We start from the raw sequence: 24,000 nt of genomic DNA on the forward strand, positions 1-24,000 counted from the left end.
CCCCCCCCCCCCCCCCCCCCCCCCCCCCCCCCAACCCCTCTTTTACGCTGCTGCTACTCTCTGTTTATCTTATATGCATAGTCACTTTAACTATACATTCATGTACATACTACCTCAATTGGCCCGACCAACCACTGCTCCCGCACATTGGCTAACCGGGCTATCTGCATTGTGTCCCACCACCCGCCAACCCCTCTTTTTACGCTACTGCTACTCTCTGTTCATCATATATGCATAGTCACTTTAACCATATCCACATGTACATACTACCTCAATAAGCCTGACTAACCGGTGTCTGTATGTAGCCTCGCTACTTTTATTTTTAAATATCTTTTTACTGTTGTTTTCTTTATTTACTTACCTACACACACACACACACACACACACACACACACACACACACACACACACACACACACACACACACACACACACACACACACACACACACACACACACACACACACACACACACACACACACACACACACACACACACACACAGAGTGTATGCACAACACATGGCTATTACAGGGTTTGCCTTTTCCAATTATATTTCAAGGTTGGACGTTTAGCACGTTGGGCGCACCAACTGGTGTCATGTCGTTAGTCAGAATGTGTTTCACCTGTGCTGGCCCAGGTGATATTTAAGAGTGTCTGGCCCAGTGCTCCAGTTGTCTTGATGGATGTGGAGGGTTAACACCTTTACTTGACTCTCTCAAAATGATTTTCTAAAAAAAACTATCCTTTATCTGATCTTCCCTGTTTTTGTTTCACTCCACTTTACGGTTTGTTTTCTGTCTTTAAGTTTGGTGAGGGTTTAATTTTACGTCCCAGTTGTTGTTGCTAGTCAACAGTCAGTGGACACCCCCATGAGTGTCTTTCAGAACCCCTCCTAAAACCTACACCTGTTTGGTTTTGGTTGATGGTCAGTGACTTTTTGTTCGTTCCCCTTTCTGTTTGAGCGAAATGTTTTGGTTTCTTGCTGGGGAAAGTAACATGCCCAATGTTTAACAAACACCATATGTATGTCATAGTTGGCTTGTCTCGGTACAGTCAAAACACCATATGTATGTCATAGTCGGCTTGTCTCGGTACAGTCAAAACACCATATGTATGTCATAGTCGGCTTGTCTCGGTACAGTCAAAACACCATATGTATGTCATAGTCGGTTTGTCTCGGTACAGTCAAAACACCATATGTATGTCATAGTCGGCTTGTCTCGGTACAGTCAAAACACCATATGTATGTCATAGTCGGCTTGTCTCGGTACAGTCAAAACACCATATGTATGTCATAGTCGGCTTGTCTCGGCACAGTCAAAACACCATATGTATGTCATAGTCGGCTTGTCTCGGCACAGTCAAAACACCATATGTATGTCATAGTCGGTTTGTCTCGGTACAGTCAAAACACCATATGTATGTCATAGTCGGCTTGTCTCGGTACAGTCAAAACACCATATGTATGTCATAGTTGGCTTGTCTCGGCACAGTCAAAACACCATATGTATGTCATAGTCGGCTTGTCTCGGTACAGTTAAAACACCATATGGATGTCATAGTCGGCTTGTCTCGGTACAGTCAAAACACCATATGTATGTCATAGTCGGCTTGTCTCGGTACAGTCAAAACACCATATGTATGTCATAGTCGGCTTGTCTCGGTACAGTCAAAGCACCATATGTATGTCATAGTCGGCTTGTCTCGGTACAGTCAAAACACCATATGTATGTCATAGTCGGCTTGTCTCGGTACAGTCAAAACACCATATGTATGTCATAGTCGGCTTGTCTCGGTACAGTCAAAACACCATATGTATGTCATAGTCGGCTTGTCTCGGTACAGTCAAAACACCATATGTATGTCATAGTCGGCTTGTCTCGGTACAGTCAAAACACCATATGGATGTCATAGTTGGCTTGTCTCGGTACAGTCAAAACACCATATGTATGTCATAGTTGGCTTGTCTCGGTACAGTCAAAACACCATATGTATGTCATAGTTGGCTTGTCTCGGTACAGTCAAAACACCATATGGAAGAAATAATGGTTCCTCCCCTTTAAAATAATGGTTCTTTCCCCTTTAAACAATGGCCCCGCCCCCTTTTAAAGGAACGCAAAATGACAGCTGTATTTTCTTCTGTTGTCTAATTATTTCCTACTGACCACTTAGCATGTCTAGTAATGAGGGGGTATATGAGAGATGACACACACTACACGTCTGCTAATGACAGAGTGGCTGTGAGTGGACATGTTGCTTACACAAGTGGCCCTTTAAAGAGCTGTGGAGGTAAACAAAAGGGAGGGAATGTGTTCTGAGGTTTTGCTGAACTTTGAACCCCCTTTAAGCCAGCACTCTGGTTCTCAGGCTTCGTAGTCAATGAGGTCATTTCTTCTTTCGGGGAGGGAATAGAGTGCGTATACACGCGAACACACACGCACCGTACCTTTCTGTGTGGAGTGGGCTGTTGGGTCATGGCCACGGAGAAGCCGTGAGCTCCTTTTAGCTGGGTCCTCTCCCACAGTCTCCCCAACCTCTGCACACAGTCATCCAGAGAGGAGAGAGGAGCGCTGTGCTTACTCTGGAGGACAGGGAGAAAAGGAGATGTAATCCGGTCGATAGAGACATCACCTGTGTCTGTGTGTGTGAGTGTGTGTATGTCTGTGTGTGTGTGTGTTTTGTCGTGTTATAGAGCACCCACCTGTAGGTGAAGCAGCATGATGTTGATCCAGAGGTGAGGCTGGAGGCTGGTGAGGGTGAAACAGGACTTGGTATACAGACAGTAACGCCCCTTCAGGGGGCACGAGAACGACAGCTTCGCCACACTGCCATTGCTCGAGTCTAAAACCCACAGAGGTGCATGCACACACACACACACACACACACACACACACACACACACACACACACACACACACACACACACACACACACACACACACACACACACACACACACACACACACACACACACACACACACACACACACGCCAGCAAACATAAATAAAATAATAAGACAATTCTATTTAGTGTTTTCGATCAGTTGCAGTCTTTTCTAAACCTTACTCACTCTACAACGTTTCCACTCATCTCTTTTCCTCCCTGTCTCTGTGACGATAGAGGGTTAACGCCTGTAGAATGAAACTGTAGGTCTGTACCACCGTTACCCTTCACACACATACATTACCTTCCTACTCAGCTCTGCCAAACCTCCAGGAGAAACTAGCCTCAAACTCTTTATAAACCTACTAAACTCTATGCAATGACAGTGTGTACATGTGTTTCAGTGGGTGTGTTTGCAGTTTGAGCGATGATTGTGCTGTCTGCTTGGTGTGTGTGTGTGTGTGTGTGTGTGTTTGCTGTTGCACGTATGCTGTCTGATCCATGTGTGTGTCATTGACTCCTGGCTGTCTCCTCCTTGGCCCTGGTGTTACAGAAGGTAACCGGAGGGACTATCACAACATCCCATCCTGTCACTATCTATCATCACTTCTACTTTCACTACCCATTTCCCTGTGAGTGTGTGTGTGTGTGTGTGTGTGTGTGTGTGTGTGTGTGTGTGTGTGTGTGTGTGTGTGTGTGTGTGTGTGTGTGTGTGTGTGTGTGTGTGTGTGTGTGTGTGTGTGTGTGTGTGTGTGTGTGTGTGTGTTACACAGCTGTCTCTCTGTTTCTCTATGTAATGTTTAAAGTGATGTAGTCAGATCAGAAAGACGAACAGGGATTCTCTACTCAGCTGTCTGGGGACAGAATGGTGGAGCTCTGAGAGATGTCTAACATATCAAATACCTTCTGCTTCCACTCTGCCCTGGTGTCTTGGTTACCAATGATGTGAAGAATTAAGAAGAATTAAAGAAGAATTAAAACTTCTAACTGGACTCTACAGGGAGACACAGGGAGAGACAGGGACTGTTAACCCAGGGAGAGACATGGAGAGACAAGGACTGTTAACCCAGGGAGAGAAAGGGAGAGACAGGGACTGTTAACCCCGGGAGAGAAAGGGAGAGACAGGAACTGTTAACCCAGGGAGAGAAAGGGAGAGACAGGGACTGTTAACCCAGGGAGAGAAAGGGAGAGACAGGGACTGTTAACCCAGGGAGAGAAAGGGAGAGACAGGGACTGTTAACCCAGGGAGAGAAAGGGAGAGACAGGGACTGTTAACCCAGGGAGAGAAAGGGAGAGACAGGAACTGTTAACCCAGGGAGAGAAAGGGAGAGACAGGGACTGTTAACCCAGGGAGAGAAAGGGAGAGACAGGGACTGTTAACCCAGGGAGAGAAAGGGAGAGACAGGGACTGTTAACCCAGGGAGAGAAAGGGAGAGACAGGGACTGTTAACCCCGGGAGAGAAAGGGAGAGACAGGGACTGTTAACCCAGGGAGAGACAGGGAGAGACAGGGACTGTTAACCCAGGGAGAGAAAGGGAGAGACAGGGACTGTTAACCCCGGGCTCTACAGGGAGAGACAGGGACTGTTAACCCAGGGAGAGAAAGGGAGAGACAGGGACTGTTAACCCAGGGAGAGAAAGGGAGAGACAGGGACTGTTAACCCAGGGAGAGAAAGGGAGAGACAGGGACTGTTAACCCAGGGAGAGACATGGAGAGACAGGGACTGTTAACCCAGGGAGAGAAAGGGAGAGACAGGGATTGTTAACCCAGGGAGAGAAAGAGAGAGACAGGGACTGTTAACCCAGGGAGAGACAGGGAGAGACAGGGACTGTTAACCCAGGGCTCTACAGAGAGACAGGGACAGTTAACCCAGGGAGAGAAAGGGAGAGACAGGGACTGTTAACCCAGGGAGAAAAAGGGAGAGACAGGGACTGTTAACCCCGGGCTATACGGTGCGAGACAGGGATTGTTAACCCAGGGAGAGACAGGGATTGTTAACCCAGGGAGAGACAGAGAGAGACAGGGACAGTTAACCCAGGGCGAGAAAGGGCGAGACAGGGACTGTTAACCCAGGGAGAGAAAGGGAGAGACAGGGACTGTTAACCCAGGGAGAGACAGAGAGAGACAGGGACAGTTAACCCAGGGCGAGAAAGGGAGAGACAGGGACTGTTAACCCAGGGAGAGAAAGGGAGAGACAGGGACTGTTAACCCAGGGAGAGAAAGGGAGAGACAGGGACTGTTAACCCAGGGAGAGACAGGGAGAGACAGGGACTGTTAACCCAGGGAGAGACAGGGAGAGACAGGGACTGTAAACCTAGGGAGAGACAGGGAGAGACAGGGACTGTTAACCCAGGGAGAGACAGGGAGAGACAGGGACTGTTAACCCAGGGAGAGAAAGGGAGTGACAGGGACTGTTAACCCAGTGAGAGACAGGGAGAGACAGGAACTGTTAACCCAGGGAGAGAAAGGGAGAGACAGGGACTGTTAACCCCGGGCTATACGGTGCGAGACAGGGACTGTTAACCCAGGGAGAGACAGGGAGAGACAGGGACTGTTAACCCAGGGCTGTACAGGGAGAGACAGGGACTGTTAACCCAGGGCTGTACAGGGAGAGACAGGGACTGTTATCCCAGGGATCTACAGGGGGAAGAGAGGGACTAGCTGGGCCTCACTCTGGCCTACTTTACAGATGGAGGGAGTGGACTGTGGTAGATTGGACTGGGGTAGATTGGACTGGGGTAGAGTGGACTGGGGTAGATTGGACTGGGGTAGAGTGGACTGGGGTAGCTCAGACTGGGGTAGATTGGACTGGGGTAGAGTGGACTTGGGTAGGTCGGACTAGGGTAGAGTGGACTGGGATAGAGTGGACTTGGGTAGGGTAGACTGGGGTAGAGTGGACTGGGGTAGAGTGGACTGGGGTAGGTTGGACTGGGGTAGAGTGGACTGGGGTAGCTCGGATTGGGGTAAATTGGACTGGGGTAGAGTGGACTGGGGTAGATTGGACTGGGGTAGAGTGGACTTGGGTAGGTCGGACTGGGGTAGAGTGGACTGGGATAGAGTGGACTTGGGTAGGGTAGACTGGGGTAGAGTGGACTGGGGTAGAGTGGACTGGGGTAGGTTGGACTGGGGTAGAGTGGACTGGGGTAGCTCGGATTGGGGTAAATTGGACTGGGGTAGAGTGGACTGGGGTAGATTGGACTGGGGTAGAGTGGGCTTGGGTAGGTCGGACTGGGGTAGAGTGGACTGGGATAGAGTGGACTTGGGTAGGGTAGACTGGGGTAGAGTGGACTGGGGTAGAGTGGACTGGGGTAGGTTGGACTGGGGTAGAGTGGACTGGGGTAGCTCGGATTGGGGTAAATTGGATTGGGGTAAATTGGACTGGGGTAGAGTGGACTGGGGTAGATTGGACTGGGGTAGAGTGGACTTGGGTAGGTCGGACTGGGGTAGAGTGGACTGGGATAGAGTGGACTTGGGTAGGGTAGACTGGGGTAGAGTGGACTGGGGTAGAGTGGACTGGGGTAGGTTGGACTGGGGTAGAGTGGACTGGGGTAGCTCGGATTGGGGTAAATTGGACTGGGGTAGAGTGGACTGGGGTAGATTGGACTGGGGTAGAGTAGACTGGGGTAGAGTGGACTTGGGTAGATTGGACCTGGGTAGGTCGGACTGGGGTAAATTGGACTGGGGTAAATTGGACTGGGGTAAATTGGACTGGGGTAGAGTGGACTTGGGTAGAGTGGACTTGGGTAGAGTGGACTTGGGTAGAGTGGACTTGGGTAGATTGGACTGGGGTAGATTGGACTGGGGTAGATTGGACTGGGGTAGATTGGACTGGGGTAGAGTGGACTTGGGCAGAGTGGACTTGGGCAGATTGGACTGGGGTAGATTTGACTGGGGTAGATTGGACTGCGGGAAGATTGGACTGGGGTAGATTGGACTGGGGTAGATTGGACTGGGGTAGAGTGGACTGGGGTAGAGTAGACTGGGGTAGAGTAGACTGGGGTAGAGTGGACTTGGGTAGAGTGGACTGGGGTAGATTGGACTGGGGTAGGTTGGACTGGGGTAGGTTGGACTGGGGTAGAGTGGACTGGGGTAGAGTGGACTGGGGTAGAGTGGACTGGGGTAGGTTGGACTGGGGTAGAGTAGACTGGGGTAGAGTAGACTGGGGTAGGTTGGACTGGGGTAGAGTAGACTGGGGTAGGTTGGACTGGGGTAGAGTGGACTGGGGTAGAGTAGACTGGGGTAGAGTGGACTGGGGTAGAGTGGACTGGGGTAGAGTAGACTGGGGTAGAGTAGACTGGGGTAGAGTGGACTGGGATAGGTTGGACTGGGGTAGGTTGGACTGGGGTAGAGTAGACTGGGGTAGAGTAGACTGGGGTAGAGTAGACTGGGGTAGAGTAGACTGGGGTAGAGTGGACTGGGGTAGAGTAGACTGGGGTAGAGTGGACTGGGGTAGGTTGGACTGGGGTAGGTTGGACTGGGGTAGAGTGGACTGGGGTAGAGTGGACTGGGGTAGATTGAACTGGGGTAGAGTGGACTGGGGTAGGTTGGACTGGGGTAGGTTGGACTGGGGTAGATTGGACTGGGGTAGAGTAGACTGGGGTAGGTTGGACTGGGGTAGGTTGGACTGGGGTAGAGTAGACTGGGGTAGAGTAGACTGGGGTAGAGTAGACTGGGGTAGAGTAGACTGGGGTAGATTGGACTGGGGTAGGTTGGACTGGGGTAGGTTGGACTGGGGTAGGTTGGACTGGGGTAGAGTAGACTGGGGTAGAGTGGACTAGGGAATGGGGTGGGGCATGGGGTGGGGCACGGGGTGTAGGGTGTTTTATTTGGGGCAGGGCTGCTGACCCTGAGTCTGTACCCACAGAAGGAGAGACTGTTTGAACCCCTCATCCTGGTTAGACTGGACTCTGTATAAGTCATCATTAAATAGATCAACCCAGCCTGGCCACAACATTTACTGCAGCCCTGCCTGGCCACAACATTTACTGCAGCCCAGCCTGGCCACAACATTTACTGCAGCCCAGCCTGGCCACAACATTTACTGCAGCCCAGCCTGGCCACAACATTTACTGCAGCCCTGCACATTCATTCATTTCATTCATGAAAAACAATAACACTGTCTGCTATTATGCTCCTTTATGCATCTTTTGGCTCTTAGTTTGGTTTTCAACCTCACCTTCTGGTGACTACTGAGCTACATCAATCCATTGGTCTCTGTTACTAATAACTACTGAGGTACATCAATCCATTGGTCTCTGTTACTAATAACTACTGAGGTACATCAATCCATTGGTCTCTGTTACTACTAACTACTGAGCTACATCAATCCATTGGTCTCTGTTACTAATAACTACTGAGGTACATCAATCCATTGGTCTCTGTTACTAATAACTACTGAGGTACATCAATCCATTGGTCTCTGTTACTACTAACTACTGAGCTACATCAATCCATTGGTCTCTGTTACTAATAACTACTGAGGTACATCAATCCATTGGTCTCTGTTACTACTAACTACTGAGGTACATCAATCCATTGGTCTCTGTTACTAATAACTACTGAGCTACATCAATCCATTGGTCTCTGTTACTAATAACTACTGAGGTACATCAATCCATTGGTCTCTGTTACTACTAACTACTGAGGTACATCAATCCATTGGTCTCTGTTACTAATAACTACTGAGGTACATCAATCCATTGGTCTCTGTTACTAATAACTACTGAGGTACATCAATCCATTGGTCTCTGTTACTACTAACTACTGAGGTACATCAATCCATTGGTGTCTCTGTGACTACAGGCATGTCTGAGCTCTGTAGGGGAGATTGGGGGGGGGGGGGGGGGGGGGGGGAGTGTGTAGGTGGGGTGTGTGGGGGGATTACACAATGTGTGTATGTGTGTGTTAGGGTGTGTGTTTGTGTGTTAGGGTGTGTGTGTGTGTGTGTTAGGGTGTGTGTGTGTGTTAAGGTGTGTGTGTGTGTGTTAGGGTGTGTGTGTGTGTGTGTGTGTGTTAGGGTGTGTGTGTGTGTGTGTGTGTGTGTGTTAGGGTGTGTATGTGTGTGTGTGTGTGTGTGTGTGTGTGTGTGTGTGTGTGTGTGTGTGTGTGTGTGTGTGTGTGTGTGTGTGTGTGTGTGTGTGTGTGCTGACTCCTTGAGTAACCACATCCTGTACAGCTGAGACTGCTTTACAGTCTCTGTGTACTGTACTGAACTGTGTGTGTGTGTTTGTGTGTGTGTGTTTGTGTGTGTGTGTTTGTGTGTACGTGTGTGTGTGTGTGTGTGTGTGTGTGTGTGTGTGTGTGTGTGTGTGTGTGTGTGTGTGTGTGTGTGTGTGTGTGTGTGTGTGTGTGTGTGTGCGTGCGTGCGTGCGTGCGTGTGTGTGTGTGCGTGTGTGTGTGTGTGTGTGTGTACGTATGTACTGTACTGTTCAGTGTTACATAACGATCCAACCCATTACCATCATGATCACTGATCAGATAACGTGTGTGAACTCACCAGGTCATGTTATCAATCATCCTGATGTACTGTACTGATCAGACTTTTCATTTAGAGACAAACTCCAACCTTAAATAAAAACACATTCCCGGTGCTCCTTCTTTCAGACATAAAGGTAACTGCCAAAATAAAGGAAACACTTGAGTGAATGAGGGGCACAAAGAACATTGAAAGCAGCTGCTCTGTCACCAGATCTCAAACCAATTGAACACTTCTGGGAGATTCTGAAGTGACGCCTGAAGACAGCGTTTTCCACCACCATCAAAAAAAACATGGAGGGATGGTGTCTTATCCCTCCAATACAGTTCCAGACACTTATGGAATCCATACCAAGACACACTGAAGTTTCTCTGGCAGCTCTGTCAGCTCTGTCAGCTCTGGCAGCTCTGTCAGCTCTGTCAGCTCTGGCAGCTCTGGCATCTCTATCAGCTCTGGCAGGGGTGGGAGGGGAGGGGAGGGGAGGAGAGGGGGGGGGTGGGGAGGGGAGGGGAGGGGGGGGGAGGGGAGGGGTGGCCATATCTGAGGTCCTTAAAAACGTACGCCAAAGTGCAAATTTCAGTAAAGCGCTGTTGGTGTTATTTAAATCATTTCTTAAACATTGAATATAAATGACAGAAGACGTGAGAAGTAAATCAGAAAGTTTGTTAGTTATGATGCGTGTTCTAAAGCAGAATTTACAAATGTTTGTGTGAGATGTATTGTAGCATTTGGAGGGGCGTGGCCACCTAGCGCAGGTGACCATGGTCTGCTCATTAATTATGGGACACTCCCATACTAATTAGGGGGGGGGGGGAGAGTTTCTGCTCTAGTCCAGTTCTTTAACGGTATTCTATATATTTTGGTACCGTACAGATTATAGTATCTAAACTGTTATTGTAGAGTTGTTTACTTTGCTAAGTGTTAATTGACTTAGTGCTTGCTAAGTGTTTCCTGGCACCTGGTCTCTGCCAGGGTATATATGCTCAGCTGTGGATCTTTATGGGAGTTGAAGATGGCTGCCTGGCTCTGCAAGGGTTAGCTAGGGTTGTTCCGAGCCCTAGAGGCTAGTCAGACTGTCCAGTTGGATTATTTGTATACTTTGTAAAAACTTGCACCTGCTCCAAAAACCCTAAAATAAAAACTATGCACTGGATCTTCTACTTCCTGCCTCTCCCTGCTCACCAACATCAGCCAGACAGCTACAACCATCTCTACTTCCTGCCTCTCCCTGCTCCCTGCTCACCAGCCAGACAGCTCCAACCATCTCTACTTCCTGCCTCTCCCTGCTCACCAACACCAGCCAGACAGCTCCAACCATCTCTACTTCCTGCCTCTCCCTGCTCACCAAAATCCAGCCAGACAGCTACAACCATCTCTACTTCCTGCCTCTCCCTGCTCACCAACACCAGCCAGACAGCTCCAACCATCTCTACTTCCTGCCTCTCCCTGCTCACCAACACCAGCCAGACAGCTACAACCATCTCTGCTTCCTGCCTCTCCCTGCTCACCAACACCAGCCAGACAGCTCCAACCATCTCTGCTTCCTGCCTCTCCCTGCTCACCAACATCAGCCAGACAGCTACAAACATGCAAGGCAAGAAAGAGGCCTACCTTCCACCCACAATTTGGCAGGGTAATGGACTGGTAACGGCAGGGTGATGAGCTGGTAATGGCAGGTTATTAAGCAGGTAATGGGTAGGTAATGAACTGGTAATGGGAGGGTAATGAGCTGTTAATGGCAGGGTACTGAGCTGGCGATGGCAGGGTAATGAACTGGTAATGGGAGGGTAATGAGCTGTTAATGGCATGGTAATGAGTCGGCAATGCAAGGGTAATGTCAGGGTAATGAACCAGTAATAACAGGTTAATGAGCTGTTAATAGCAGGGTAATGAGCTGGTAATGAAAGGTTAATGAACTGTTAATGACAGGGTAATACGTTGGTAATGTCAGGTTAATGAGCTGGTAATGGCAGGGTAATACGTTGGTAATGTCAGGTTAATGAGCTGGTAATGGGAGGTTAATGAGCTGGTAATGGCAGGGTAATGAGCTGGTAATGGCAGGGTAATGAGCTGGTAATGGCAGGGTAATGAGCTGGTAATGGCAGGGTAATGAGCTGGTAATGCTATTCATTGATTACAGCTCAGCGTTAAACACCATAGTGCCATCAAAGCTCATCAATAAGCTAAGGACCCTGGGACTGAACACCTCCCTCTGCAACTGGTTCCTTGACCTCCTGACGGGCCCCCCCCCCAGGTGGTAAGGATAGGTAACAACACATCCGCCACGCTGATCCTCAACACAGGGGCCCCTCAGGGGTGCGTGCTTAGTCCCCTCCTGTACTCCCTGTTCACTCATGACTGCATGGCCTTGCACAACTCCAACACCATCATCAAGTTTGCCGATGACACAACAGTGGTAGGCCTGATCACCGACAATGATGAGAAATCCTATAGAGAGGAGGTCAGAGACCTGACCATGTGGTGTAAGGACAACAACCTCTCCCTCAACATTATCAAGACAAAGGAGATGATTGTGGACTACAGGAAAAGGAGGACCGAGCAGGCCCCCATTCTCATCGACAGGGCTGCAGTGGAGCAGGTCGAGAACTTCAAGTTCCTTGGTGTCCACATCACCAACAAACTATCATGGTACAAACACATTAAGACAGTCGTGAAGAGGGCACGACAAAGCCTATTCGTCAAAAGTTTCTACAGCTGCACCATCAAGAGAATCCTGACTGGTTACATCACTGCCTGGTATGGCAACTGCTCGGCCTCCGACCGCAAGGCACTACAGAGTGTAGTGCGAACGGCCCAGTACATCACCGGGGCCAAGCTTCCTGCCATCCAGGACCTCTATACCAGGCAGTTTCAGAGGAAGGCCCTAAACATTTTGAAAGACTCCAGCCACCCTAGTCATAAACTGTTCTCTCTGCGACCGCACGGCAAGCGGTACCGGAGTGCCAAGTCTAGGTCCAAAAAGCTCCTAACCTTTTGTCAATAGGGGGTGCTGTTTGCACTTTGTAATAATTTCGTTCCCAAATTAAACTGCCTCGTACTCAATTCTTGCTCGTACAATATGCATATTATTATTACTATTGGATAGAAAACACTCTCTAGTTTCTAAAACCGTTTGAATTATATCTGTGAGTAAAACAGAACTCGAGTTGGAGCCTTTTTCCTATGAGGATGTGAGAATGCTGAATTCTGCAAGCTGTTCCCAGGTCAGTTTATTAATTCGCCTGTCTTCTATTGGTTGAGATGCACTGCATACGCCTTCCCCTGGATGTCAGCGAATAGTGAGAATTGAAATGGAGTCTCTAGGCAGATCTGAAGGCCTATAAATAGGCTGGCAACGTGGTGTACCCTCTTTCCCCTTTTCGCCATGACGCAGGAAGGACCTTGGCATGTCGTACTAGAAAGCTCCGGTTATAGCTCTTAGATATATCCGGCTCTGTTTTTATTCGATATAGCTGTTAAAGACATCATAATGTTGTTATTTTAAACCGAGTTATATCAGTTTATGTCAGTATATTGCGATTTTCGGGTATTTATTTGTGTTGCGTTCTAGGGAGTTGGGCACATCTGGCCCACATGGCTAATGTTTACTGCTAATTCCAACGTTGAAGACTACATTCTACAACCGAGCAACGATTCTTTTGGACAAAGGACAACTTGCCCAAGATTCTGATGGAAGCACATCAAAAAGTAAGAACTATTTATGCTGTTAATTCGTTGTTCTGTTGAAAAATGTAAAATGCATAATCCGCCATTAATTTCGGTGCGGTCTCGCTTTAACGCACGCTGTATGTCGTAGTAACGTTAATTTTAAAAATGTAACACAGCGATTGCATTAAGAACTAATGTATCTTTCATTTGCTGTCCAACCTGTATTTTTTAGTCAAGTTTATGATTAGTTATCGATTAGAATAGGTGCCTCTCCCAAGATTTCTCCCGACATTTTGTTTGCATTTTGGCTACTATTCATATTGTATAACCACGATTTGTGCCGCTAAATATGCACATTTTCGAACAAACTCTATATGTATTGTGTAATATGATGTTATAGGACTGTCATCTGAAGAATTCTGAGCAGGTCAGTGAAAAAATGTATATCTTTTGCTGGTTTATACGTTATCGCTATTGTTGGCTTGAATCAATGCTGTTGTGTGGTTGGCTATTGTAGTAAGCTAATATAACGCTATATTGTGTTTTCGCTGTAAAACACTTAACAAATCTGAAATATTGGCTGGATTCACAAGATCTTTGTCTTTCATTTGCTGTACGCTGTGTATTTTTCAGAAATGTTTTATGATGAGTATTTAGGTAATTCACGTTGCTCTCTGTAGTTATTCTAGTCGCTTTGGTGAGAGTTGTGATGCTGGCTGCAATGGTAAACTATGATTTATACCTGAAATATGCACATTTTTCTAACAAAACATATGCTATACAATAAATATGTTATCAGACTGTCATCTGATGAAGTTGTTTCTTGGTTAGTGGCTATTTTTAACAGCTTCTACCCCCAAGCCATAAGACTCCTGAACAGTTAATCAAATGTACCCAAAACATTTTACTTATCTATTTTTTACTCAACACGTGTTTCTTCTTAACTTCTTAAAGTATTGTTGGTTAAAGGGCTTGTAAGTAAGCACTTCACTGTAAGGTACCTGTTGTATTCGGAGCATGTGACACATAACATGTGATTTGATGTGATTAATAGCAGGGTACCTTCTATGACACAGTGTTCTGGTATGGGGATCTGTTGAACCATCTCAGAACAAAACTCTTTGATCTTCTCCATGTTGTCCCTCAGGTGGCTGTACAGCTTGTCCTCTGTCCCCTCTCCTAGTCCTCCTCCTCTCCCTCCTTCCCCCTCTCCCGGTCGATCCCTCTGTTCCTCACGGGGCGTGGCCGGAGGGGTGGAGGGAGACAGGGAGTTTTCATTGGTTAGTTTCCTCTCAGTGGGAGAGGTGTCTAAGGCTTCTGTTTGGTGATTGGGTGGGGATTCTGAGAGGAATGCGTCAGATGTTAGCTCCACCCCTTCTCCATCCTGTCCGCTGTCAGAGTTGACGGACCGTGACCTCACGGCTTGCAGAGCCAGACTCTTTGACCTGAGGAAGACACACATACACACACACACACACACACACACACATATCAACCTCGCTTATGGTGTAATCAATCAAATCAAATCAAATGTATTTTACATCAGCAGATGTCACAAAGTGTTGTACAGAAACGCAGCCTAAAACCCCAAACAGCAAACAATGCAGATGTAGAAGCACGGTAACGACATATTCATAAGGTGATGTAGTATACTGTAACAGCTTATACAAGACATTTAGAAGTGATGTTAACCTGTTAAGACACTTGAATTCATTTTTTGCCACACAGTGTTACGTGGGAGAGAGTGAATTAGTACTACATAAATAAGTTGTTTTGTCTTGTGTCTGGGTTTTTAATTTCCTGTACTGTTGTTTATGTATCCATTTTGTATCAATGTGTTAATTCTTGCACTGATATCCTGTATACACCTGGTGGGATGTTTGTATGTTCCTGTTGCCCGTTTTGAAAAAAAAAGATCAAGTCAAGAACACATAAAAAGCTCAATTTCAGCAGGTCATGTGTGCTGACGTAGGTATGTGTGTTTCTATAGACCAGTGGTCACTATCTGTCAAGTCAAGATCACTATCTGAGTCAAGATCACTATCTGAGTCAAGATCACTATCTGAGTCAAGATCACTATCTGAGTCAAGATCACTTTCTGAGTCAAGATCACTTTCTGAGTCAAGATCACTTTCTGAGTCAAGATCACTATCTGAGTCAAGATCACTATCTGAGTCAAGATCACTTTCTGAGTCAAGATCACTATCTCAGTCAAAATCACTATCTGAGTCAAGATCACTTTCTGAGTCAAAATCACTATCTGAGTCAAGATCACTTTCTGAGTCAAGATCACTTTCTGAGTCAAGATCACTATCTGAGTCAAGATCACTTTCTGAGTCAAGATCACTTTCTGAGTCAAAATGCAAGCCGAGATCTACAGCTTAAACATGAACTCACTTCGAAAAACTGTAGCTCTTTGTTGTATTCGTTGACAGTCTCTCTTTAGACATACTTTTAAACGTTTTGAAATCTGACGGTATAAACTTTGCTGTAGCTTTTTTTTTTACGCCTGCTAAGTAGCTGCAGACAAATCTGAGCAATCTAAATCCGCCGGGATGACGTTCTTGGACCCCGGCCGGTAGGAGAGGGAAAAGTTGAACCGGGTAAACAGCAGGGCCCATCTCGCTTGCCTGGAGTTGTGGTGCTTGGTGGTGCGGAGATACTCCAGGATTTGGTGGTCGGTCCACACAATGAACAGATGTTCCGACCCTTCAAGCCACTGCCTCCATTCCTCCAACGCCATCTTCACCGCGAGAAGCTCCCGATTCCCCACATCGTAGTTCCTCTCTGTGGCATTGAGGCGGTGGTAGAAGAAGGCGCAGGGATGCAGCTTAAGGTCCAGGGCAGAACGTTGGGACAGGACAGCCCCCAATCCGACATCTGAAGCATCGGCCTCCACCACAAACTGACGGGAAGGGTCAGGATGAACCAGGATAGGAGCAGTGGTAAAGCGGTGTTTAAGGTCCCGGAATGCTCGGTCAGCAGCAGATGATCACGTGAACGGAACCTTGGTAGAGGTGAATGCAGACAGGGGGAGGCCAGGGTGCTGTAACGGAGATAAAAGTTGGCGAACCCCAGGAAGCGTTGCAGCTGCACCCTGGACGTAGGCTGAGGCCAATCCACCACCGCTCTCACCTTCTCGGGATCCATCTGGACACGCCCAGCAGAGATGATGTAGCCCAGAAAGGGAATGGTGGAGCGATGGAACTCACACTTTTCCGCCTTAACAAACAACTGGTTCTCCAGAAGGCGCTGGAGAACCAGTCGGACGTGGAGCACGTGTTCTTGGGGGGAGCGGGAGAAAACGAGGATGTCATCAATGGGACGAGGATGTCGAGGAAAACGAGGATGTCACCCGCCTCCCGGGTGGCGCAGTGGTCTAGGGCACTGCATCGCAGTGCTAGCTGCGCCACCAGAGTCTCTGGGTTCGCGCCCAGGCTCTATCGCAGCCGGCCGCAACCGGGAGGTCCGTGGGGCGACGCACAATTGGCATAGCGTCGTCCGGGTTAGGGAGGGTTTGGCCGGTAGGGATATCCTTGTCTCAGTATGTAAAAAAATGTAATAAAATGTATGCACTCTACTGTAAGTCGCTCTGGATAAGAGCGTCTGCTAAATGACTAAAATGTAAATGTAAAAATGTAATGTTGATGAAGATGTACCGGTTCAGCATGTCGCTGAGAACATCGTTCACCATAGCCTGGAACACGGCAGGGGCGTCGGTGAGGACAAAGGGCATGGCCAGATATTCATAGTGGCCGCTGGCAGTGTTGAAGACAGTCTTCCGCTCGTCCCCCTCTCGTATCCGTACCAGGTGGTAGGCGTGTTGTAGATCCAGCTTAGAGAAAACAGTGGCTCCCTGGAGCGGCTCGAAGGCCGAGGAAATGAGTGGTAGCAGATAACGGTTCTTCACAGTAATGTCATTGAGTCCCCGGTAGTCAATGCACAGGCACAGGGTCTTGTCCTTTTTCTCCACGAAGAAGAAACCTGCGCCAGCAGGAGAGGAAGAGGGACGGATAAATCCTGTAGCTAGGGAATCCCCAATGTAGGTCTCCATAGCCTTAGTCCCTGGTCCCGACAGAGAGTACAGACGTCCCGGGGCAGCGTGGTGCTAGGGAGAAGGTCAATCCAGTCATAAGGGCAGTGCGGTGGAAAGGGAAGTGGCCAGGGGCTTGCTGAACACCTCCCGGAGTTCCTGGTACTCCGTGGGAATGGCGGAGAGGTCCAGAGCAACTTTCAAGCCTCTAGGAAGACGTCCCGGGGCAGAGTGCGTCGACTTCAGACAATGGGCGTGGCAGAATGGACTCCAGCCCATGATAGCACCCGTAGACCAGTTGATGAGGGGATTGTGTCGCTGGAATCCCAAAACCACGGGAATCTCGGGGGACTTGATGAGCAGGAATTGATTGGTCTCACTGTGATTCCCTGACACACGTAGGTTGATGGGAGTGGTGTTATGGGTGACCCGACCTTAAGAGTGCCCGTCCAGCGTCTAACATCCATGAGAATGGAGAGGGGCTGAGTGGGGATGTTCTGCTCAGAAGCCAGTGTGGCGTCCAAAAAGTTCTCATCGGCCCCTGAGTCAATGAGGACCCGGAGAGATTTGGAGTGGTTTCCCCACAGCAGAATGACATGAAAAGGGGTGTGAGTAAGCGAAGCAGAAAAGTTCTCCATATGGCCCACCAGAGTACTCGCTCCTACCGGTGAGCCTGGTCTTGTAGCGGGCAAGAGGACACACGGGACCGTCGGGGACTTCCGGGATGACTCGGAGGTGAGGTGGAATCCCTGTACGTGCGACATTCCTCTCCATCCATCATTCCCGCAATCGCACATCAACGCGGATGGTCAAAGCGATGAGGGAGTCAAGATCCGTGGGTAACTCCCGAGCAGCAAGCTCGTCCTTAACCTCCTCCGAGACGCCGTGCAGGAACATTTCGAACAGGGCTTCCTGGTTCCACACACTCTCCGATGCCAACGTGAGCAAATCCACCGCATAGTCGGCCACATTAGCTTCTCTCCCGGAGAACGGGGCATCAAAAACCTTCCTCACATCTCCCACGAACCCCTCCAGACTCACGCACATGGCCGGCTGTTGTTCCCATACGGCGGTAGCCCAGGTGAGAGCCCTCCCAGACATCGGCGTGATGAGGTAGACTATCTTGGAGCGATCCGAGGGGAAGCAGGAGGGCTGAAGCTTGAAAATGAGGGCACACTGAGCTAAAAACGCCCGACAGGTGCTCGGCTCTCCATTAAAGTATTCCGGGGGAGGTAAACGGGGCTCTTGGGAAGGTGGAGTGGCCGGTGGGGCGGCGCTGCTAACACCGCCGAGTTACTGAGGGGCGGTGGGGTTACCACCGTGGCAGGCTCCCCCCCAAAACAACCCACGGAATTGCTCCAGCAGCATGTCCAACGCCCGGTCATGGCGCTCAGCCAACGATTGGATCCCCTCCATCAGCCCACGAAGCAGTTCCTCGTGCCTACCAATGGAGGCTCCTTGGGAGGAGATGGTGTTGCGCAGCTGTCTTCTGGGTCAGTCATGGCCAGTTCAAACTATCAGGTATGAAGGTACGACCCAGATGCAGACAACGTCGAATTAACAAAGTTTTAATAATCCAACAGGGGCAGGCAATAGACAGGTCAATGGAGGCAGGGGTCAGTAATCCAGAGGTGGGGCAACGGTACCAAACGGCAGGCAGGCTCAGGGTCAGGGTAGGCAGAGGTCAATAATCCAAACGTGGGGCACAGGTACCGGTCGGCAGGCGGGCTCAGAGTCAGGACAGGCAAGGGTCAAAAACAGGAGGCCGAGAAAAAGAGAGACTGGGAAAAGCAGGAGCTGAGACACAAAAACGCTGATTGACTTGACAAACAAGACAAATAGGCAACAGACCAACAGAGACCACAGGTATAAATACACAGGGGATAATGGGGAAGATGGGCGACACCTGGAGGGGGGTGGAGACAATCACAAAGACAGGTGAAACAGATCTCAAAGTATTATGTGTTGCTATAGACTCACCTGTTAAACCTGATAGTTATGTGTGTTGCTATAGACTCACCTGTTAAACCTGATAGTTATGTGTGTTGCTATAGACTCACCTGTTAAACCTGATAGTTATGTGTGTTGCTATAGACTCACCTGTTAAACCTGATAGTTATGTGTGTTGCTATAGACTCACCTGTTAAACCTGATAGTTATGTGTGTTGCTATAGACTCACCTGTTAAACCTGATAGTTATGTGTGTTGCTATAGACTCACCTGTTAAACCTGATAGTTATGTGTGTTGCTATAGACTCACCTGTTAAACCTGATAGTTATGTGTGTTGCTATAGACTCACCTGTTAAACCTGATAGTTATGTGTGTTGCTATAGACTCACCTGTTAAACCTGATAGTTATGTGTGTTGCTATCGACTCACCTGTTAAACCTGATAGTTATGTGTGTTGCTATAGACTCACCTGTTAAACCTGATAGTTATGTGTGTTGCTATAGACACACCTGTTAAACCTGATAGTTATGTGTGTTGCTATAGACTCACCTGTTAAACCTGATAGTTATGTGTGTTGCTATAGACTCACCTGTTAAACCTGATAGTTATGTGTGTTGCTATAGACTCACCTGTTAAACCTGATAGTTATGTGTGTTGCTATAGACACACCTGTTAAACCTGATAGTTATGTGTGTTGCTATAGACTCACCTGTTAAACCTGATAGTTATGTGTGTTGCTATAGACTCACCTGTTAAACCTGATAGTTATGTGTGTTGCTATAGACTCACCTGTTAAACCTGATAGTTATGTGTGTTGCTATAGACTCACCTGTTAAACCTGATAGTTATGTGTGTTGCTATAGACTCACCTGTTAAACCTGATAGTTATGTGTGTTGCTATAGACTCACCTGTTAAACCTGACAGTTATGTGTGTTGCTATAGACTCACCTGTTAAACCTGATAGTTATGTGTGTTGCTATAGACTCACCTGTTAAACCTGATAGTTATGTGTGTTGCTATAGACTCACCTGTTAAACCTGATAGTTATGTGTGTTGCTATAGACTCACCTGTTAACCTGATAGTTATGTGTGTTGCTATAGACTCACCTGTTAAACCTGATAGTTATGTGTGTTGCTATAGACCCACCTGTTAAACCTGATAGTTATGTGTGTTGCTATAGACTCACCTGTTAAACCTGATAGTTATGTGTGTTTGCTATAGACTCACCTGTTAAACCTGATAGTTATGTGTGTTGCTATAGACTCACCTGTTAAACCTGATAGTTATGTGTGTTGCTATAGACTCACCTGTTAAACCTGATAGTTATGTGTGTTGCTATAGACTCACCTGTTAAACCTGATAGTTATGTGTGTTGCTATAGACTCACCTGTTAAACCTGATAGTTATGTGTGTTGCTATAGACTCACCTGTTAAACCTGATAGTTATGTGTGTTGCTATAGACTCACCTGTTAAACCTGATAGTTATGTGTGTTGCTATCGACTCACCTGTTAAACCTGATAGGTAAATGTGTTGCTATAGACTCACCTGTTAAACCTGATAGTTATGTGTGTTGCTATAGACTCACCTGTTAAACCTGATAGTTATGTGTGTTGCTATAGACTCACCTGTTAAACCTGATAGTTATGTGTGTTGCTATAGACTCACCTGTTAAACCTGATAGTTATGTGTGTTGCTATAGACACACCTGTTAAACCTGATAGTTATGTGTGTTGCTATAGACTCACCTGTTAAACCTGATAGTTATGTGTGTTGCTATAGACTCACCTGTTAAACCTGATAGTTATGTGTGTTGCTATAGACTCACCTGTTAAACCTGATAGTTATGTGTGTTGCTATAGACTCACCTGTTAAACCTGATAGTTATGTGTGTTGCTATAGACTCACCTGTTAAACCTGATAGTTATGTGTGTTGCTATAGACTCACCTGTTAAACCTGACTAGTTATGTGTGTTGCTATAGACTCACCTGTTAAACCTGATAGTTATGTGTGTTGCTATAGACTCACCTGTTAAACCTGATAGTTATGTGTGTTGCTATAGACCACCTGTTAAACCTGATAGTTATGTGTGTTGCTATAGACTCACCTGTTAAACCTGATAGTTATGTGTGTTGCTATAGACTCACCTGTTAAACCTGATAGTTATGTGTGTTGCTATAGACTCACCTGTTAAACCTGATAGTTATGTGTGTTGCTATAGACCCACCTGTTAAACCTGATAGTTATGTGTGTTGCTATAGACTCACCTGTTAAACCTGATAGTTATGTGTGTTGCTATAGACTCACCTGTTAAACCTGATAGTTATGTGTGTTGCTATAGACCCACCTGTTAAACCTGATAGTTATGTGTGTTGCTATAGACTCACCTGTTAAACCTGATAGTTATGTGTGTTGCTATAGACTCACCTGTTAAACCTGATAGTTATGTGTGTTGCTATAGACTCACCTGTTAAACCTGATAGTTATGTGTGTTGCTATAGACACACCTGTTAAACCTGATAGTTATGTGTGTTGCTATAGACTCACCTGTTAAACCTGATAGTTATGTGTGTTGCTATAGACTCACCTGTTAAACCTGATAGTTATGTGTGTTGCTATAGACTCACCTGTTAAACCTGATAGTTATGTGTGTTGCTATAGACTCACCTGTTAAACCTGATAGTTATGTGTGTTGCTATAGACACACCTGTTAAACCTGATAGTTATGTGTGTTGCTATAGACTCACCTGTTAAACCTGATAGTTATGTGTGTTGCTATAGACTCACCTGTTAAACCTGATAGTTATGTGTGTTGCTATAGACTCACCTGTTAACCTGATAGTTATGTGTGTTGCTATAGACTCACCTGTTAAACCTGATAGTTATGTGTGTTGCTATAGACCCACCTGTTAAACCTGATAGTTATGTGTGTTGCTATAGACTCACCTGTTAAACCTGATAGTTATGTGTGTTGCTATAGACTCACCTGTTAAACCTGATAGTTATGTGTGTTGCTATAGACTCACCTGTTAAACCTGATAGTTATGTGTGTTGCTATAGACTCACCTGTTAAACCTGATAGTTATGTGTGTTGCTATAGACTCACCTGTTAAACCTGATAGTTATGTGTGTTGCTATAGACTCACCTGTTAAACCTGATAGTTATGTGTGTTGCTATAGACTCACCTGTTAAACCTGATAGTTATGTGTGTTGCTATAGACTCACCTGTTAAACCTGATAGTTATGTGTGTTGCTATAGACTCACCTGTTAAACCTGATAGTTATGTGTGTTGCTATAGACTCACCTGTTAAACCTGATAGTTATGTGTGTTGCTATAGACTCACCTGTTAAACCTGATAGTTATGTGTGTTGCTATAGACTCACCTGTTAAACCTGATAGTTATGTGTGTTGCTATAGACTCACCTGTTAAACCTGATAGTTATGTGTGTTGCTATAGACTCACCTGTTAAACCTGATAGTTATGTGTGTTGCTATAGACACACCTGTTAACCTGATAGTTATGTGTGTTGCTATAGACTCACCTGTTAAACCTGATAGTTATGTGTGTTGCTATAGACTCACCTGTTAAACCTGATAGTTATGTGTGTTGCTATAGACTCACCTGTTAAACCTGATAGTTATGTGTGTTGCTATAGACTCACCTGTTAAACCTGATAGTTATGTGTGTTGCTATAGACTCACCTGTTAAACCTGATAGTTATGTGTGTTGCTATAGACTCACCTGTTAAACCTGATAGTTATGTGTGTTGCTATAGACTCACCTGTTAAACCTGATAGTTATGTGTGTTGCTATAGACTCACCTGTTAAACCTGATAGTTATGTGTGTTGCTATAGACTCACCTGTTAAACCTGATAGTTATGTGTGTTGCTATAGACTCACCTGTTAAACCTGATAGTTATGTGTGTTGCTATAGACTCACCTGTTAAACCTGATAGTTATGTGTGTTGCTATAGACTCACCTGTTAAACCTGATAGTTATGTGTGTTGCTATAGACTCACCTGTTAAACCTGATAGTTATGTGTGTTGCTATAGACTCACCTGTTAAACCTGATAGTTATGTGTGTTGCTATAGACTCACCTGTTAACCTGATAGTTATGTGTGTTGCTATAGACTCACCTGTTAAACCTGATAGTTATGTGTGTTGCTATAGACTCACCTGTTAAACCTGATAGTTATGTGTGTTGCTATAGACTCACCTGTTAAACCTGATAGTTATGTGTGTTGCTATAGACTCACCTGTTAAACCTGATAGTTATGTGTGTTGCTATAGACTCACCTGTTAAACCTGATAGTTATGTGTGTTGCTATAGACTCACCTGTTAAACCTGATAGTTATGTGTGTTGCTATAGACTCACCTGTTAAACCTGATAGTTATGTGTGTTGCTATAGACCCACCTGTTAAACCTGATAGTTATGTGTGTTGCTATAGACTCACCTGTTAAACCTGATAGTTATGTGTGTTGCTATAGACTCACCTGTTAAACCTGATAGTTATGTGTGTTGCTATAGACTCACCTGTTAAACCTGATAGTTATGTGTGTTGCTATAGACTCACCTGTTAAACCTGATAGTTATGTGTGTTGCTATAGACTCACCTGTTAAACCTGATAGTTATGTGTGTTGCTATAGACTCACCTGTTAAACCTGATAGTTATGTGTGTTGCTATAGACTCACCTGTTAAACCTGATAGTTATGTGTGTTGCTATAGACTCACCTGTTAAACCTGATAGTTATGTGTGTTGCTATAGACTCACCTGTTAAACCTGATAGTTATGTGTGTTGCTATAGACTCACCTGTTAAACCTGATAGTTATGTGTGTTGCTATAGACTCACCTGTTAAACCTGATAGTTATGTGTGTTGCTATAGACTCACCTGTTAAACCTGATAGTTATGTGTGTTGCTATAGACTCACCTGTTAAACCTGATAGTTATGTGTGTTGCTATAGACTCA

At 46.5% G+C, this 24,000-nt stretch overlaps 1 protein-coding gene across 1 annotated transcript in view; it reads right to left on the reverse strand.

Annotated features, from left to right (window-relative positions):
• Window positions 1-2,449: 2,449 nt before the first annotated feature.
• Window positions 2,450-24,000, reverse strand: part of LOC120043017 (ventricular zone-expressed PH domain-containing protein-like) — a gene marked incomplete at its 3' end in the record, with an annotated part of 91,767 nt that continues 70,216 nt past the window's right edge. Inside the window, exons 5-7 of the mRNA XM_038987750.1 lie at window positions 14,094-14,476; window positions 2,705-2,844; window positions 2,450-2,584 (exon numbers count right to left, since the gene is read on the reverse strand). Coding sequence (XP_038843678.1) covers window positions 2,450-2,584; window positions 2,705-2,844; window positions 14,094-14,476 — 658 coding nt within the window. The remainder of the gene's footprint in view (window positions 2,585-2,704; window positions 2,845-14,093; window positions 14,477-24,000) is intronic.

Source organism: Salvelinus namaycush, unplaced genomic scaffold, assembly GCF_016432855.1.
Source record: "Salvelinus namaycush isolate Seneca unplaced genomic scaffold, SaNama_1.0 Scaffold839, whole genome shotgun sequence".
Classification (NCBI taxonomy): domain Eukaryota; kingdom Metazoa; phylum Chordata; class Actinopteri; order Salmoniformes; family Salmonidae; genus Salvelinus; species Salvelinus namaycush.